The following is an 18,699-nucleotide window of genomic DNA, read 5'->3' as shown; positions in this document are numbered from 1 at the left end:
TTAAGGGTTACTAGAATTAACTTTCCTTTGCTCTATTTAGTAATGGTGATCTCTCTAGAAGTGCCATTAATGGCACATTAGACTGCTTTATTTCTTAAGACAGAAATATCTGGTCACCTCTTTCAACAAGTATGACAAAAATTTAAAAAAAAAAGCAGCAGAAGAAAAGACTCCACTTACTTTTGTTCCTGGTAATCCTGGTAAGCCTGGTTCCCCCTGAGGACCAATGAAACCTGGTTCTCCCTTTGAAAAGATGGGCATACAAGATCATTGTTAATTTGACAGTAAATAAAGCTAAATTCATTTCCTCCCTTTGGTATCCTTGAAAGTATACCACAGTTTTGCTGAGATAAAGTTATTGTCTATAAAATTAATCAGAACTGGTTTTAATCTAATGAAAACTCTTTGAGAAATACTTTGGAAAATTAGATCAATTGTTTCACCTTTTATTTTCCCTCATCTGTTTTCCAATGTTTTTTTTTTTTTTAAATCACTTACCAAATTAAGACCTGTTGTGATTCGGTGGATGTGGTAGGTGTCCTCTAAGATGGGCTTCAGTGATCCCACTCCTGTGTATCTGCCCTTGTGTAATTCCCTCCCCTTGAGTATGACCAGATTTACTGACTCACAGCTATGAACATGAAGAAGTGATGGGATAGTATAAGCTGTAAAAAGACAGAGGTGGCTTCCACTTGGGGAACCTCTCTTGTTTTTTCTCACTTGGATCTCTTGCTTTGGGGAAGGAAGCTACCTTATTGTGAGCAGCCCTTTAGAGAGGCCCACACTATAGAATGACACCAGCCAACAACCACACATGCGAATTTGGTCGAGGATGCCCCAGCCTTGTAGAATATTCTGTAAGACACAGTCTTGCTGACTACTTCACTGCAACTTCACAGTGAGCCAAAGGCATCTAGCCATTCTGTGCTTGAATTATAGTCCCTCAGAAACTGTGAGATAATTAATATACATTGTTTTAAAGTACTAAATTTTAGGGTAAGAAGGTAGGCAGCAATAGATAACTGTCATGATATATATAGCTAGGGAAGAGACTCAGGAATGGAGAGCATGAAAGATAAAAATCTTCCTTGTCATAGCTACAGAATCATTATTTCCATCATCTGTAGAAACTCCAGTTGTGGTGTAATTGGACCTACATTTAGTCCTGGTCCCCAACTCTTGGCACAGATCTCTTAAATATTCTGTGAATATTTAAGAATATTCTGTGGATATTCTTAATGATAGAGGCAAGGGACATTTGTTACACTTAACAGTCTCTTCCAACTATACCTGATTTTATGCAAATGAGATGACTCTTGTTGGGCCTTTAATTAGCTTCAAGATGGAGATTTGACTGCCAGAGGAACCAACCCTGTGATTAGAGGGTTGGAACTTACTGCTGTACCTCCTGATCTCCATCAGGGGCAGATGTCTGGAGATTGAGTTTAATCACCAAAGGCCAGTGACTTCATAGATCATGCCCATTTAATGGAAGCTCATTAAAACCCCCAAACAGCAGGGACCTAAGAGCTTACAAGCTGGTGAACACATTTAATGCCAGGAGGGTAGACCATTCCAACTCCACAGGGAAGAGGCTTTTTGAGCTCAGGACTCTTCTAGACCTTGCTTCTGTACTATTCACCTGGCTATTCCTTTTACCCTTTATAATAAACTGAAATAGTAAGTATAGCATTTTCCCCAGTTCTGTGAGTCATTCTAGCAAATTAGCAAAACTGAATGGGGTATTGTGAGAACCTGTAAGTTTGCAGTAAGTCAGATGTAAGTGCCAGTAACCTGGGGATTTCATACCTGTTACTGGCAAAGGGAAATGAGGTCACTCTTGTGGGACTGAGTCCTTAGATGTGTGGGGTCTGGTACTAATTAGAGTATTGTCAAAATAGGATCAAATTGTTCATGTCAGAAAGCTGGAAAACTGGTGTTGGAAAAGACACCACATATTTGGTGTCAAAAATGAGAAGAAGAACAATAACAAAAACCTGAACCAGTATTCACATTGTCTTGAATAAATATTAAGTTTTATTTTCTTTTTAACTATGAAAGCTCAAGGTCCAACTACCTAAAACCTATACCAAAAATTTCAAGCAAACCTATAATGGCTTTGTTCCCATATTTACTCCCTGCCCCTTGGATTAGTTCTGGAATAGTTGTTCATGTTGTTTGATACACTTGATGTTTTCCTAATGCAGCAATATTTCAACCTTGATCTTATGATACTTGGAGCTAAGCATAAAAGTACTGAGAGGATGTTCTAGAAGACATGTTAAAATGTTATGTAATATATTTCAAACAAGTAAATTTTAAAATCTACTGTGCAAAATGTGGGGTACTGGGTGGGGAACAAAGGCTATCATGCCACAAAATGCATGCTGATACACAGCTCAAACAGATTTATTCTGACCTAGGTGCTCCTAGTACTAATCTAAGAAAATTAGGTGGAACACTAATGTTTTAGGTTTATTGCCTACAAACCTTTTACAACTACTCTACGTATCCCATTGTCTTCCATCTAATGGAATGGAGAACTAGAACAAATCATTTTGGGTGGATCTCTTCATAGTTCAAAATAAAAATATAAACTCTATTCAGAAAAAAATAAATGATTACTATTATACTTCTATTAAGAGAGTTTAACTTATTTCACAAACAAAAAACAATACATGCATTTAAAAGTAAAATATTTCTAATAAAATGATATGTACAAATAAATATTCCCTCGTTTTCTAAAAAAAAATGCTCACTGAAGTCCACAATAAATTCATTAATAAAGACTTACTGTCATGAACATGTGATACAATCTAATAGGTTGAAAATTATACACTCTAATAGGTTGAAAATTTCAGATTAGAAGGGAACCTTACATATCTTCAAGGAGAAATAAAATGATCTGTTTAGCATATCAAATAGTTGTAGCCCCCTTAACACATACTAATAGAAAAGAAGAAGAAAAGTAAATGCTGTGGAAACATATTTCTCATTTAGGTTAGTGTTTAGTTTATAAAAAGATGAAGCATGCAGTTACATAATTCACAAATAAGTAAGGCTTTGTGACCTCAGTGTTCTGAGACAAGTGTTTTTTCATCATTTTTGGAAACAGAACATATATTAAATTTTTCTTAGAATATAAAAAATTCCTATAAATAGAATGTTCAGGAGTAAATTTTTATTTCAAGATATAAAATTAGATGCATTTGATAGTACTGACGATTTTATCACTATTAATATTTGCTAATTTTATAGGCTTTGATTATGACCATTTTTATCTGATTATTCCATATTGATATATTCTGAGATTCATATTCTTATATTACTTTATTCAAGGAGTCAAATAGCATACTTTTAGGATCTCAGTTTTAAGTTCAGTTATTTCCGGAGCTTTAAGTCACTTTAAGGACATACCCTCCATTTTCTCTGTGTCTTGGGGGGACAGGAAGGAGCTAATTATTGGTATCTTTTTCTCTCTCAGGCTTCAAAAACAGTTATTAATGTAAACATGGCATGAGTATGTCTACTTGTGATCTTGAGACATTTGGACTATTTCTTACCTCCCTAAACTTATAGCAGAGGTTCTCAAAGTATGCTCTGGACCTTTTCAGGGAATCCTAAAGGTCAAACTATTTTCATAATAGTACAAAGACATTATTTGCTTTTCTATTTTCATTCCCTTATGAATGCAAATTATGAAAATTTCATGATATGGTTTTATATTTTATACTGCACTTAATGTTTAAGAAACTGTCACTATGGAGTTTGGGAGTAGCAAAGAATATCAACAGTAATCTAATAGGCTATTGAAATAACCTTCTTGTGTCCAATTACATATCACTATGAGGCTGTTTTTTCTTCATATACATCAGCCAGAACAGCTAACTGAACAGACTGACTGTAGAAGCAGATGTGAGATTCCATTAAGCCAGACAGTCCCCCTCAAAAAAAAGCATACCAACATTATTCTCCTTAAGAAACATTTTTCAGTCTCATTTTGAAAAATTCTGCTATATTTAATAAAATATTATTTAATATAATAAAATTTTCTAACAGAAATTCAATAAATAAAACCTACCTAAACAAAAGCTCTTTAGCAGAGTACAGGGGTTCTCAGACTGAGTGTTTGAGAACTGTAGGTGCAGAAGTGGAGCGTAGAGATGAAGTCTGACGTTTGCAAACTGGAGTCTTTGAAGCCAAGAAATGGAAGATTCTGGCTTCACCAAAGGGTGCTTAGTCAAGACTTAATGTAGGATAATGTGAGCACAACACAGCATCCTCCCCAGAATAAAGTGCACATCATATACCTATTATTTTTTTTCTTTATGGGCTCAAATATGTTAGTTATCATTAATATTAGCTAATATTCCAACATTTATGTATCCTAACTGGTACATCACCTAAAAGTAATCTCTTAACACCTTCAACCATACTAGGAACATGCTCAATACCTCTTCAATTTCTTTCAAGAAGTAATCCTAAATTTTCTCATGTGAACATACCATTTTATGAGACAGAACCCACCTGCCAAGGCATTTAAGATTGCAAAACCAAAAGAAGTTTAAAACATATCAGAACCATGTAAGGTAGAAGAGACAGGATTACTAAGAGTGAGTTGTCTTTCTTTTAATACAGGAGGATAAGAATCATACCCATTGAATTTCCCTAAATAAATGTAATCCTTTCAAACAAATCTTGTTCCTTTGTGGAGGAGTGATGTATAGTGTAAATGTTCTAGAATTTTCTAAACTCTCTAGAGAAGGACAATGACAATCTAAAATTATGTAAATACTCTCTTGTGATATAAAAATTAAGCAAATGACTCTTCTGCTCTAGTCACAATTCCTAATTTGCAGGATAGACAAAGGAGAAGGTCAGGGGAAAAAATAAGAAGCTGAAATGATTCAAAGTCATAGCACTTTGGAATAATCATATTTAGAGAAAAATCAGACTATACCAGAACAATATTACATACATGTCTGCAGAGCAACAAACAAGAAAAATAACAATTTATACTGGAATATATGATTCTAAAAGCTGTTTTGCATATTTAATCTCATTGAATGAACACAAAATAGAAGAATGCTAAATTGAAACTTATTCACGTGTATTCATCTGAGTAGACAAAGTGGGGAGAATACAACAGAGGAAATTCGAACTATAATGGAATTAAACTCTGACATTACTTTTAATGAAGAAAAATATAAATTAGAGGGTTTTTCAAACTAGGCAATTGCTGAATTAGAAAATCCAATTTCTAATTTCACTTAATCATTTTAGGAATAACATAGGACCTTAAAGTGAAGATCCTCTGAAGAGGACAGGGGCTGGCAATCTTAATTAGGGAAGTATAGACTTAAACAGCAAACAGTAAGCACAACAGCTCGACCATTAAAATAAAACAACTGAACATGATATTTTCTGAAATTATTAATTTTTTAAGTTAATGATCTCTTAGTGCTTTTTCTTTTTAAAAAGAAAATAACAAAAATGTTCAAGATAAATGGGGGAAAGGCAGAGGTTTTAAACATCTGGCCTGTTATGCATACCAGGGTTACAATAAACAGCATCAGAATAAGCAGGGTACCAATTTTTTCAGAGCCTCTTTAATCTATTTCCCTCTAGCTTCACACAGAGAGGTATATGTGTTTATAAATAGAAATATGATTACAGACATCATATTTGTTGCACTTTTTTCCATCTTTCTATAAACTCATCCTCTCACATTAGGCAGCATTGGAGGTTTTTACTTTTGCTACTAGTGAGATTAACAAGAGGACGAGGTCTATTCTTACACTGGTGATGCTGACTGCGTGTGGAGGGGAATGGAAGAGTGAAGGAAACCGAATTCAAAGTCTTTGCTTGCAAACTTCACATCCAACTAAAAGGGGAGAGAACAGAAAAAAGAGGGGAGAAGGAAGAGGAGAAGGAGCAGTGGAGGAATGTAGGGAAGGGAGGTGAAAGAGGAGAAGAGGGGGGAGAAGAAGTGGAAAGGAACTTCTCCATCTTAAGGATTTCTGTTCCTCTCTCCATTACCATAACCATGGAATCCAGATTTAATCTGCTTCCTTTTTATGTTGCTGTTTTATGGTCCAGGAAAAGTCCAGTTGAATTTATTCTTGGATCAAACAAAAATATAAACAATATATTATCTAACTCTAAGTAAGCAGAGAACTGATTTAACCAAACTGGGAATAAAAGATATACATTATTTATCAGAACCATTAACACAACTAAAATTTTAATTCCTAAGCCACAATGAACAGATGATACTCTGTTCTGCTACTTCAGCCACATGTTAACAGATAACTAAGTGACTCTCAGAGAATCAGAAATCTCAGTTCTGCTGGTTTTAGTGCAATTGGACTAATATGGCAGGAAATTCCAAATAAAAGAAAATTTGGTCTAACTTTCTGTCTTGTTCTGGATATTGCACCTAATTTCTTCTCGAGTTATTTCATGAGTTTTTATCTATCAATCACTTAAAAAAATAGGTCTCAGTACCAAGATTAGCATACTTCCTTGGGCTGAGCAGGTAGAAAAGATGAATAATGAGGTAGCTATGATTTTGGCATCTAAACTGGTGTTAAGGTAGAGCAGAGGAAATGCTCTTAACTTAGGCTGATGCACAACAGAGGCCTGATAGTCAACTGTTGGGAGTAGCAGCAAGAAATAAGATGATTTGACACAGGGTGTTAATTTGAATCAAGTCTAATTTTAATAGCCAAGATGTGTAAAAATACCAAACCAAGTCTAAAACACAACACAAAACAAAACAACAACCTAAAACATTAGTGAAATTAGAGATGCCTCTTCATGTGACCAATCATGGAAGGCCTATTGGTTTCACACTGGTCTTATCAACTACAGCTAACCAACTGGGCAGCCACTACTTTCACCTTGTAGTATTAAACTCAGTGAATGTAAGTCACAGTAACTAATATGTACCGTATTTTAAAAATTCTATGTCCATACCAAAAAATAGTTTCATTGTGAGTTAGGGTATTTCATTAGGGTATATCTCTATTTCTGTCTCCCTTTTCTTTTATTAGTTGATAATATGTACACATAGAAAGCTACAAGAAGAATTTACCATATCCATCAAAAAATATTATTTTTTAACCTGTCTGAAAAATTCTGTAATATACCAGCTTAAATCAAGTCAGATTTTCCATGATATTTATTATTCCCAAGCAGATCCAACTTTATTTTCATTGCCCAAAAAATAGTCCAACGGGGCTTGACATATATGTACTGAGTTACCTGGGTGCTAAAAGCATCACCAATAATTTTGATTAATGTGTCTTGACATTGAATGCATTAACCAAACAATAGTCTTCTTGCTTAAAGGCTAATTAGAATTCAAGTCAGCATGATACCTGCTTGTGAGGATTATAGCAATAACATTTGTTGTAATAAGAACCTCTAGGCATCCAGTTGGAGCAATGATTGATTTATAAAATTATTGAGAAAAAAAATGAGGAAGTAGAATCTGTCCTTAAAATACTTATTTCCCTTAAGGATCAAATTTGAGTATAAATTAAAATATCCTGGTGGCTTTGTCAGAAATGAACTATAATAGCATATTTATTTAAAACCCAGAAAATATAACTTTTTGTTTCTTAAAACAGGATTACATCATGAAAGCACATTCAGTGTGTTTAGTGAAGGTTTCATTATGCTGCTAAAAATCTTTGATTTCTGGTTGTATGAGTTTCCTAATTGGACTCTAAATTACTCAACTTCTCAGATGAACTTTGTGCAAGCAGAAAGTAATTGTAAGTAGCAATAACTCAATGTTATTATTTTAACTAGTATTCTTTTTCTTTTTTTTCTCTTCTAGGAATTCACTCCATATCCTATAGAACTTTCAAAATTTTCCTCTGCTATTTTTTAATGTTTTAAAGGAAGGATCCTTGCCTTCAGTGGATTTAGAAAATACATTTCTGTTTAGATTACTGAGCACTATACTTAAGAATGCCAAAGTGAATGTTTCTGCCACCTGTCAAAGTTAGATTTCATATGCTTTCATGTCAAAGTTGATTTCATATGACATGGTATAAAGAGTTAGTGACTGTCTCAGACCCCCCCCCCCGCCCCCAGTCCTCAAGGTCTTGATCTAAATGTCAAATTGTCACTGATGTGGAAGCCAGAGTAAAACCATCAAGCTTAGAGGGCTGATACACTGTAAAAATTTCATTGCCACTAAATGATTTGTTTTTCTGATTTGATGTCATTTTAAAAAATGTATTATATCTCCCTTGCCATATATATGTATATGTATATGTATATATATATATAATTTTCCCCCATAATTGACTTCCTGGGTGAGATAAACTGGTAGTATATGCTGAAAGGAAAAAAGTAAGCATCAAAAATCAGTATTTGTGAACAATACCTTGGGTTGAGCATCACTGAAGTATTTTCATCATTACAGTATGTGTCAAGTTTTATATTTGCTCTACCTGTGAACAGTGTCAGGGGGGAACTTTGATAGTGTCATGTCTTATCCCTTGAGTCCTGTGCCCTTTTGTTCCTTATTTCTAGAATACACTTCACTAATAAGAAAGGGTAGTGGTATGACATCATGTGTTAGTAGAAATTGTGTGCCTTACTGCTCTGAAGGTCATGTTAACCTATCACTGCAAAGGAGTTTTCAGTTTACATCTATTAGCATAGAATATAAATGGCTGTGTATTCTATAGGTTAATATTATTCACATGACAAAATATCATATAGAACAGATAGATACACAGTCATTGTTCCCCATTTCCCCAAGAAAAATAACAATAGCCAACATTTATATTGCATTCACTATGTGCTTGGTGATACTTTCAGAGCTGTACATATATTAATTCATTTAATTCTCACAGTTTTCTGTATTGTCATCAATGATGATTTGCATCTTAAAAGGAAATGTAAAGCTTAGAGAGATTACAGAACTTTCCCCAGATCATACACTGGTAAGGGGGAGAACCAGGATCTGCACACTGGTTGTTTGTTCTGAAGTTGCTGGTCTATGCTACTTAATTACTGGAGAAATGTAACCATATGAAGGGGTGAGCCATGTATTTACATGAAAAAAAATATGTGTAGGGAATGAAACAAAAACTTTGGTATTTAGAATCTTATCCTTTGATATTTGAAAAGCTAGTGACTAAATTTTACCCTTTAAAATATTTGAAGACTTTTTCATACAACTAATTTTCTGAGCTCAAGTCTTATTCCAGAAGATAGATGTGTGCATGGTACATTGTACTTAATTTAATTTTCCCAGCTGAACATCTTGACACTATATGAACCATGAATGCATGAAATAGGAATTCCAAATGTCTTCCACATGGTAAGAAGACTTTCAAATACTTGTACAGGAAGCTTAAGAGAAGTTGGAAATTAAGTTACGCCTGCTCTTAGTGACTTTTACACTGTATGCCTATGATGTTAGCACTTTCCTCTGAGTGGGACCTTGAGGTGCTAGATGGATGAGTCTGCTGTCTGTATTTAGGTACTTTGCTCATTTCCTGAGAGCTGTGGAAGGCATGTGGATGCTCATTAAGTTTCCAAACATTCCCCGAGAGCAACAGGTGGTGAATCAAAGCTTCTCTGGTATGTCATGGCTGGTTTCCTCAATGTCTTAGAAATAACGGATGGCATTTACATGCCCTCTGTAGTACAAGCAGATAAGAAGGAGATGAATAGCAACAGGAAGTATTTCCAAAGCATAAATAAACACACAAGTCTAGCAAGATTATGACTAATGTTCCTGCTACCACACATTCTATATTCATACATAATGGTTTCATCTTTGAAATCCTATTACTCTTTTAAACTATGAAATCATGGTTAACTGTTCTAATTAGGGGTAAGGTAAATTAAAGGAATAAAGAACAGCCCAAGTTAATGAAACTGTATCATAAGATTATACTTTTTTAATTCAACATTTATTAATATCTAGTAAATACTAATGACCTTAATGTGTTCTTAAAGTGTCTACTTTTCAAAATTACTTATTTACACTTGGCACTTACTACATTTTAAGGCAAGTATACCTCTCATTTGAATTAGAGGGAGAAGACAAAATTATTAAAACAGAAACAGAACCTGGGATTTAAATCAAACACGGAATAGTCACCCAAATGGTACTTGATAAATACATTTAAAAAAATCTCTAGTGAATAATAAAAATAGTTTTTGTTGAGTAATAGCTTCTTACTATAGTTACTAGCAAGGGATAGAAAAACAAAGAAAATATCAGAATTAGTATGGCTAGCAATTTCCTGTGACCTTGTAAATGCAATTTACTGGAGGTAGCAAATCACCAACTACCATCCCAATCTGAAAAAGTTCAAAACATTCATACTAGTCTTCAAATGACTAGGGAAATGCCAAAGGTCCATTGGAATATGGTTCATGATAGAAATATAACATTAAAATAGTTATATCAAATAGTAGTAATAAAGATCATATACATACATACATATGTGTGTATAAATGTATATGATGTATATACACATTTATATATAATATATTAACATGGGTAATTGTATACAATAAATATGTATATATATTTTACTTTGGAGGGAAAAAAAAGAATCCTTTATTCTCATGTTCTTTCTTTTACCCAGAATGTGTTGCAAGCTCAGAAGAAGGGACAACTGGATTTCAATGCACCAAGACTCCTGTCAGACGAGCCATGCTAGCAGCACAGCCCTGCTAACCCAGAGCACTTGCTGAAGGGGCTCTGCCTGCCCCTTCCAAATGCTCCTCCTTTTAATGCCTTTATAATGATTTATAATGCTACCAGGTTCTTTTTAATTAATATCAACTATCAGTTTCTTAAATCTATCCAAAAATTTATGATCTTATAATCATTTATAAAAATCTGTCATTTTTAATGAATGGAAGGCTGTAAAGAACTACCATAAATTAACTCTGCAATATGAAATTGCATATTAATTTATGAACTTATTTTTGCTAAATACAAAATGATAAGGAAGTGAATTTAACTTTTTGGGTAAACTGTTGTCAGAGGATTTTTCACTGAAGAAATCAAAGACTTCTTTAATATACCTTTACATATATTAAAAGGACATCTGAACTTTCTGGATACTAATCTGGACACATCAAAAAAGAAACCAAAACCAAAATTTGAGTGCCAACTAGAAGAGACACTAGACTCATAAAATATTACATATTATGCCACATGATCTCTTGGAGTTCAAAAATTCCATCTAATCTAAAATAATATATTTTTTTTATTTTATAAACTCTAAGCAGAATGTTCATAATATAGTATACAGAACCCTCACACTGAAAGTAGAAATAATAATTTTGGTTTGGACTAATGCATGCTAAACCTTTGGAACAGAACCATGTAAGGAAAAACATGCTGGCATCATGCTCTTCTATCAAATAGTTCTAAAATAGATTTTTTTTAAATAAGCTGATTTTAAAGGAGTCACTACAACTAAGGGATCAGAGCTTTACATCTTGTCAATTGCTACATGAAAACTTTTAAACAATTTGATTTGTACTTTGCACAGAGAATTATTGACAGGAAGTAGGAGTCCAAACATTTTAGAGGGATTATTATAGTGGGTGAATCATAAAAACAGCTGCCTAAATGTTTGATTTATAGGGATGTTAAGACTTCAATTCTGGTCAAAATCTGATAGGATCTTAAGAATGAACTTAAAATGTGAAGGTAAAGAGGCATTCTAGACTTTACAGAATTTATGTTTTGAAGTAAAGTGGCATTTACAATTATGTAAGGGGAATGATAGGTTAAATAGTGAAAAACATAGTTCAGAGAGCAATGGCAAACTTTAAATCCCCGTGCTCAATTCTTAATTTAAAAAACTTAATTGGTTGAGATGGTTGTGGAGTAAAGAACAGCATTATACTTTTTAGTGTTCATTTTCCCCCTATTTGGGGGACTCTGATAATTACAGTTCTATAAAATCAAGACTATCAGTGCAGTATTTACCTTTATCCCTGGAAGTCCAGGAAGCCCAGGAAGCCCTGGTTCAGCCTACACAGGAAAATCATACAGCATTATAGAATGATATTTGCTCAGTCACAGTATATGGAGAAAAACATGGCAAACGTTCCCAGCTGCATACTTTTGGCATATATAAATATGTATTTAAAAAAAACCTGTTTAGGTTCAAGAAGTCTAATGAGATGGTGTAGTTCAGTCAACTCTTGATTCAAGGATTGGGTGATCCTTTTGCAGATTTTTCAGGATTTTCCCCTCTTCATGTAGTTTACTGCTATTTAGCATTTCTATCAGAAGGTAAGAATGAGGAGTAAAAGGAAGAGGAACAGCTATATGTTTCACTCTTTGGTAAACGGTTTGCTGGAGCTGTTTGCAGAAATGGCGATTATGCATGCACTTAAATAATGCCTCCTATTCCAGCACTCTCACCTCAGATAATCAAGAGTTGGCTGTATGAACAGATGGTCACATCACAGTAATATACATTAAAAGTATTGCTCACTTAAAAGTATTGTAATATTTCCTTTCCATTCCTGAACGATGAGAGGATAAATAAATGGTTGAGATTGTACTTAACTCTGGTCTGTAGTTCTGACAATTGTTGAGTTGGGGAAACCGTGCTTAGCAGCTTAGGGCTAATGGTACCATGCAGCTGTTCCTGAATACAGGTCTGAGATTAAGTGGTACATATTGCGTGAGCATACTGGAGTCAGGCTAAACCTTCTCATTTTCACAGAATTGTCTACATTATTGTAAGCACAAAGTATAGTGGCAAGAGATTACATTGCTTAGAAAATCTCCTGAATTCCAATAAAGAAGCATAAAGGAACGACAGGAACAAATAAAAAGTCTGCCCTGAGTTGGGAATGATAACTATGATTTGTGGAAATAACATCTGAAGATAAAAGAATCCATTACATAACAGCCAGTCAGTGGGACAAAAATCATTCAAAATTACAGAGGAACATTAATAAAGTGGGAGAATTAGTATCTCATTCCTTTAAGAATACTCATTTCAAGATAACTCTAACAAGCACAACCAGATTTTCCATTTTGAATATTAATACATTCAAGTTATGAAGAGCCATAATTTTCTCTAGCCTTATTATGAAAGGATTTCAGATACTGTTTATTAAACTGTGGGATTTAGACCAAAAAAAAAAGACAATGATTTTCTTTATGGTTTGGGTTTAAGGTTTTTCAGGAATGCAAAAGAAAAACTATTCAGTCCAAAACTACATAAATAAAAGTTTGCATTATGAATAAGACTAAAATGAGATTAAGCCAGAAAAGAGAAAATGATTATTAGGAACTTGTTATTCCAAAGACTACTTGTCTGATAGATTAAACTTGACAGAGTTACATTATACATTTGATTTTCTTTTCTCTTTCCCTTCCACCATTACATTTAAGAGGCTCCGCTAGGAAAAGCTTGTATACACATTCTGCTGAAGACTCTTTTACTTTAAAAAAACAAAGCATAAGATAGTTGATAATATTTAATTGCAGTAGAATGTATAACCAGTAAAACTATGCATTGTTTTAGAAAAATCTCCCCAAAATTCATTTTGGATACATTGTACCTGAAACAGTGGTGGTAATATATATAGGTAATAACACAATTTTTTAATAAGAATTATACTCCATTAAAAGTATAGTAAATGAACATATATAATAAACGAACACATACTCTTATTTTCTAATAATAAGAAAGATGTATAAAACATCATGAAATATATCTCTTAATGTAGATTAAATACATTGAGACTTGAGCATTCAGCCTTTCTCTACATCATATTAAATGTATATATGTATGTGTGGTAGGTAGAAAATATCCTTTTTAGTAAAATATATTTTTGAATCTCATACTCCACAGTCTTGAATTTTTATAAACTGACCTTTCCAAATTTATATTTACTTTGTGTAACTAGCTCACATATGAAAGAATATATTTAACATTATCCTTTGTGGACTATCTCTTGACATTTTTAGGAATACATTTCTTCCTGTATAATTCTCCATCTTTAAACTATGAAAGCTCATCTTCCAACTAAGGGATAGCAAACTTCTCCATCTTGTCTATGCCTTGGCTCAGAGGCTTCTTTCTCTGAGTTCTTAGACATGTAGCTGGTGGGTCAGAATTAAGAATTAATTTGTTATTTCATTCTCAAAATACTTGTTCAAAAGATTAGTCTTTACACATAAATCTTGTCCTTTTGATTCTATTCTTGTTTTCCCTTTTACTCTCCATTGAGAGACCCTCACAATGGGGGGACTCTGTTTCCCTACTCTTCCCTGAAACAGGGCCCTAGGCTTCTAGGTAGAATTCTGGGGTGAGATCCCTTCTGATGGGAAATCAAGTGACTTGATTTTACAATAAAAACATATGCTTTAAAAAGCTGTAGAGACATTAGGTAGGAAAGAGCTCTGTGATGAAATGCAATGCCTATTTTACAAATCTACACACTCACTCTACAAGCCTATGCACACTCCAACTCACATGCCAATCACACATTCCACTGTTGAAGCTATCAAAGAAAAAAAAATCCAATGAAATAATTCCTCCATTATGAATATGGATCTAGATGTCACACAGTAGGCTTCCTGCTGGGCTTATGCTGTGTCATGACAATTTTAACTTTTCTGGGAATGCCTTATAATTTAGGGGCATTAGTGCCATTGAACTCACAGTTTTGCAATGTGAGAAAAATGCCATGGAAGATCTCTAGAACTGACTCTGTACTCATTTTAACCTGAGCACCAAGCATGTAAATATTTACTTTTAAATCAACCTTGGGATAAGCATTGCCAATTGCCGATATCAGATACAGAAGTCATATTGGGAAAGTGAGATTGTATCAAAGGGTAGAATTTGGTCATTTCAGGACACATATTATCTAAGAAGGGTTGTAAGATTTTAAATGAATCTACCCTTTTCCAATGTAACCCCAAACTGATTTTTTAATAAAATGCAAAGGAAATCCAATGTTTCTATGTGTAAACCTAAAAGCTTCCAGAATCAGTCTAAATTTGATTTCTAATTAATCATGATAAGGCAATGTTTTATGAAGAAATTGAAGATCAATTTGGTTCTTACACTCTGAAAAAAAGTGAACCCTATACAATATTATAGCAGAGTTTCTTTTGGCTTGTATTTTAGAGACACAAGAATCTTGCAGACATTTCTTTGAGCAAATCACAGATTTGTAGAACAACTGAAACATAGACTTTAATTTGTAAAGACTAAGGGACCTAAAATTAGATCATCTGAGAAGATTAATTGCCTTTTCAAAACAAAGCAGACTGTATCACTAACTCCAAATTTTTAAAATAAAGATCAGAAGAATAGGAATTAAACAGTAAAATTTGCAGAGTTCCTTTGGGCTCTTTGGAAAAGCCTCAACTTTACCTGGAACTGGGCCTGATGAATCATTACTCTAAGATTCTTAGTTTCAAAAGAAAAATATGTCTTTAAATTAGAGAAATGTTAAAAGAATACGAGAGATCTTTTCATAAATTACTTCCATCCTAAGTTCTTTTTAAAAATAAAGCTCTCTCAATGACTTTAAGAATGTTTGAGACATAGCAAAACCATGATTTGCCATGCCTTAAAGTTCCAAACTACTATAATGGAATTTATTCTTTCTTTCCCTTTCTACTAATTAGGTAAATTATATATTTTTGTTTCTTTTTTTTTTTTGCTACCACATCAGCTACTGATGGACAAAGGCAGAGAAATGATCTTAAGAGATTTTGCTTAATGTGGAATTCACATTTTCTTGTTAGCTACATCCATTTGTTATCTGAAATCCAAGTACACTGGGCACTGATATCCAGATGCTCAGACGATAAACTGCTAACACTTGTTTCCTGCCTCAGACTCAAAGGAGAATATGAATCTAAACATAGTCACTGTGTCTTCTTTAATGTGTTGCTCAAGTGAAACACAAATGATAATCCAAGCTATAGTTAGTTACATTTATGTGGCTAGTATCTCTAATTAAATTTTAGTTTTTAAAAAATTTAGTTTGCTAACACAATAAGAAAGACATAGGTAGAGTTGCATAAAAAATGTCAGAAGAAAAGTACTGGCAATGAACAGAAAAGGAGTATCAATTTTAAAGATCTGTCCAGCACTCTCTGTTAAGTCAGTTTAGTAAACACTCATTTCTTCTCATGAAAGAAAGACACATGCAGATTACCTTTAAACATGCAAGATAAGTTGTGGAGTCCAACCCAACAGATCTTTGTTAGTTTCAGACAGCTGAGTATATGTAGATTTTAGTTCATAAAACATCCTTTTACAAGGACAGATTTGTTTTCACGTTTTGCAATGATTAGCATCAAGACTGTTTAAAATGCAAAATGAGGCTTAGCATGTAGCTCAGTGGTAGAGCACTTGCTTAGCATGCAAAAGGCTCACTCTGGGGTCAATTCTCAGCAACACACACAAAAAAATAGAAAAATAAAATAAAACGCACACCAACCAATAACACTCTGTATGCAAAGCATGAACACTACATCATTTTGCAATAATCATTTTCATGTTATGTAATTAATCATAATTATACAAAGAACACACTGGAGATAGAGATATTACCTTTTGCCCTGGACGACCAGATTCTCTAGGTTCTCCCTGGACAAAGGAAACCAAAGGTGAAAAGAGAGTCTTACAAGAATATTCTAAAAACTTTAGACCTCTGGGCACTTTCACAGAGATGGCCCAAGCTCCTTCTTGATCACAAGTCTTGATCACAAGTATACTGATTTAATGTAAATCCACATTTCATAAAACCATTCAGAAAGGGAAGAGAAGTCAAGCCCACTTATTTAAACTTCACTGTATTTTTCACAAATATCTCTGTTGTGTTTGGAAGCTGATTATCGAGGTAAACAGGAACAGAACAATAACCGTCAATGTTGGTAAAAGGGGAGAGAAAGTAGAGGCTTAGAAAATCAAAACTGTGATCCCTGTGGCACAAACACTTGCATGCCTATAGTTACCTTAATTCCTACAGCAGATGATCCAGGGTCACCCTAAAATGAAACCCATGAGAGGTTATACCACAAGTTATGGAAAGAGGAAACACTGCACACACCCAGAGAGCTGTTATTGACATGGACACTCAAAGGGATTCCATGACTGACAGACCTAACATGCTTAATGAGACTTTGTCCTAGGACATCAGCAATTAAGATGGCAATGATGTCTAAGATAAACAATGCACTTTCTACAAACACGGCTTGACCTTGAATGCAAACTCTATCAGGATTATATTCCTTGAAGCAAGTACAATGATAGAAATGTGAACCTCTTCCTCCCTTGATACAGTGCTAAAAAAACCCATTCTGGAGCAATAAAATTACAATTTAGGGATCTGGAATGTTCTGTTTTCTCTATTTCTCTAGTTTATTAATGTCAGTGGCCATCATTTACAGGGAGCTCTCTGGCCCTTTAGTTTTTGGAAAGTCAAGGTTCAGCAGATGAAGTCAAAGGGTTAATGATGTCGAGCTGGAAAAGCCTTGCAGCAGATCAGCAGATCCTTTTGTTTTCCTCATGAAGCTCTGTCACAGTCGCAACCCAGCATGCTTTTCTCAGCTTTCCACTTATTTCACTGTAACTCGGTAACTGGGAAGTTACAGGATGATGGATGACTTGTGGGTGATGGGGACACAAGTAAAGCTCTGAGACAAAGTCTCGAGAAAGAATCCGGTGTTTTAAAAGGCACCATGTTCAATCCAGACTTCATACAGGGGCCCTACATTTGCTTCTAAAGCTGCTGCATTATAAATAAGCAGAGGGGCTCATGCAGAGAAGAGTATGGAGGATAACTGGGGATGAGGTCAGCCAAGGGCCTACATGTTCAAACTCCTTTTAACCCTCTGTTCCATGAACATGCTAGGAGGACAAAGATAAGGAGAAAACTTAGTTGTCTGAGATTGTCAAGAAAAGAGAGAGCCACAGGAGGAAGCACATCTCAGGATGTCCACAGCTGACTTGTCTATATAAATGCTCGTGCAGCTCTAGGGGTCTGTTTGCTTGTTCTAGATTCCAGAAGCTGCTCATCAATCTCTTTTAGAGATGGAGATAGGCCTCAGGCCTCTGGGCATGGGGCAATTGTCCCCCTCCCTCATTTCCTCGTCCTTCTTTCTATGTGGCACCGTCTCTTTCTTCAGATCTGGGCTTAAATGGCTTTGCCTCAAAGAACCCTTCACTGACCAGCCTAGGCGGACGCCCCTCACACACACATTTGACTGTGTAGGGTCACTCTCTGTTCACGTCAGCCCAGCTTACTTTGTAGCTGCCTGCTTATGGGTTTTGTGTATTCAGTGTCTACCCTTCCTTTAGACAGCCAGCTGCATATGAGCAGATTCTGTGCTTTTATTCAGTACCTGGCCATAGGATGTGCTCAATACATATTTGGGGGAAATGATGAACAAATCTTAAAAAGATTTTTTTTTTAAACAGATCAGAAGTCAAGGATCAAAATGAAGAAAAAAAACATCTAGGAAGGAAAAAAGGAAAACTTAGGAAGGAGAATAAAACAGTAAATTAGCTTGTTGAGGAAAGAATATATATGAGTTTCTTGGACATCTGTAATTGCTATTACCTAAGGAAAAAATTAAAATGTGGCTAAACAAAGAAGGCAAAGATATCTAGAGATTGTGAGCATTTTTTCATGTACTTGTTGATTGAT

General features: G+C 34.5%; 1 protein-coding gene across 1 annotated transcript in view; it reads right to left on the bottom strand.

The window, feature by feature from the left end:
- LOC144372748 (uncharacterized) overlaps positions 1-18,699 on the bottom strand; it is a 139,058-nt gene that overhangs the window by 20,365 nt on the left and 99,994 nt on the right. The window contains exons 7-8 of the mRNA XM_078036012.1: positions 16,602-16,637; positions 181-243 (exon numbers count right to left, since the gene is read on the bottom strand). Of these exons, the coding sequence (XP_077892138.1) occupies positions 181-243; positions 16,602-16,637 (99 nt within the window). The remainder of the gene's footprint in view (positions 1-180; positions 244-16,601; positions 16,638-18,699) is intronic.

This window comes from Ictidomys tridecemlineatus, unplaced genomic scaffold (assembly GCF_052094955.1).
Source record: "Ictidomys tridecemlineatus isolate mIctTri1 unplaced genomic scaffold, mIctTri1.hap1 Scaffold_155, whole genome shotgun sequence".
NCBI classification, from domain to species: Eukaryota; Metazoa; Chordata; class Mammalia; order Rodentia; family Sciuridae; genus Ictidomys; species Ictidomys tridecemlineatus.
The sequence above is the reverse complement of the archived record's forward strand: the minus strand, read 5'-3'. Positions and strand labels throughout refer to the sequence as shown.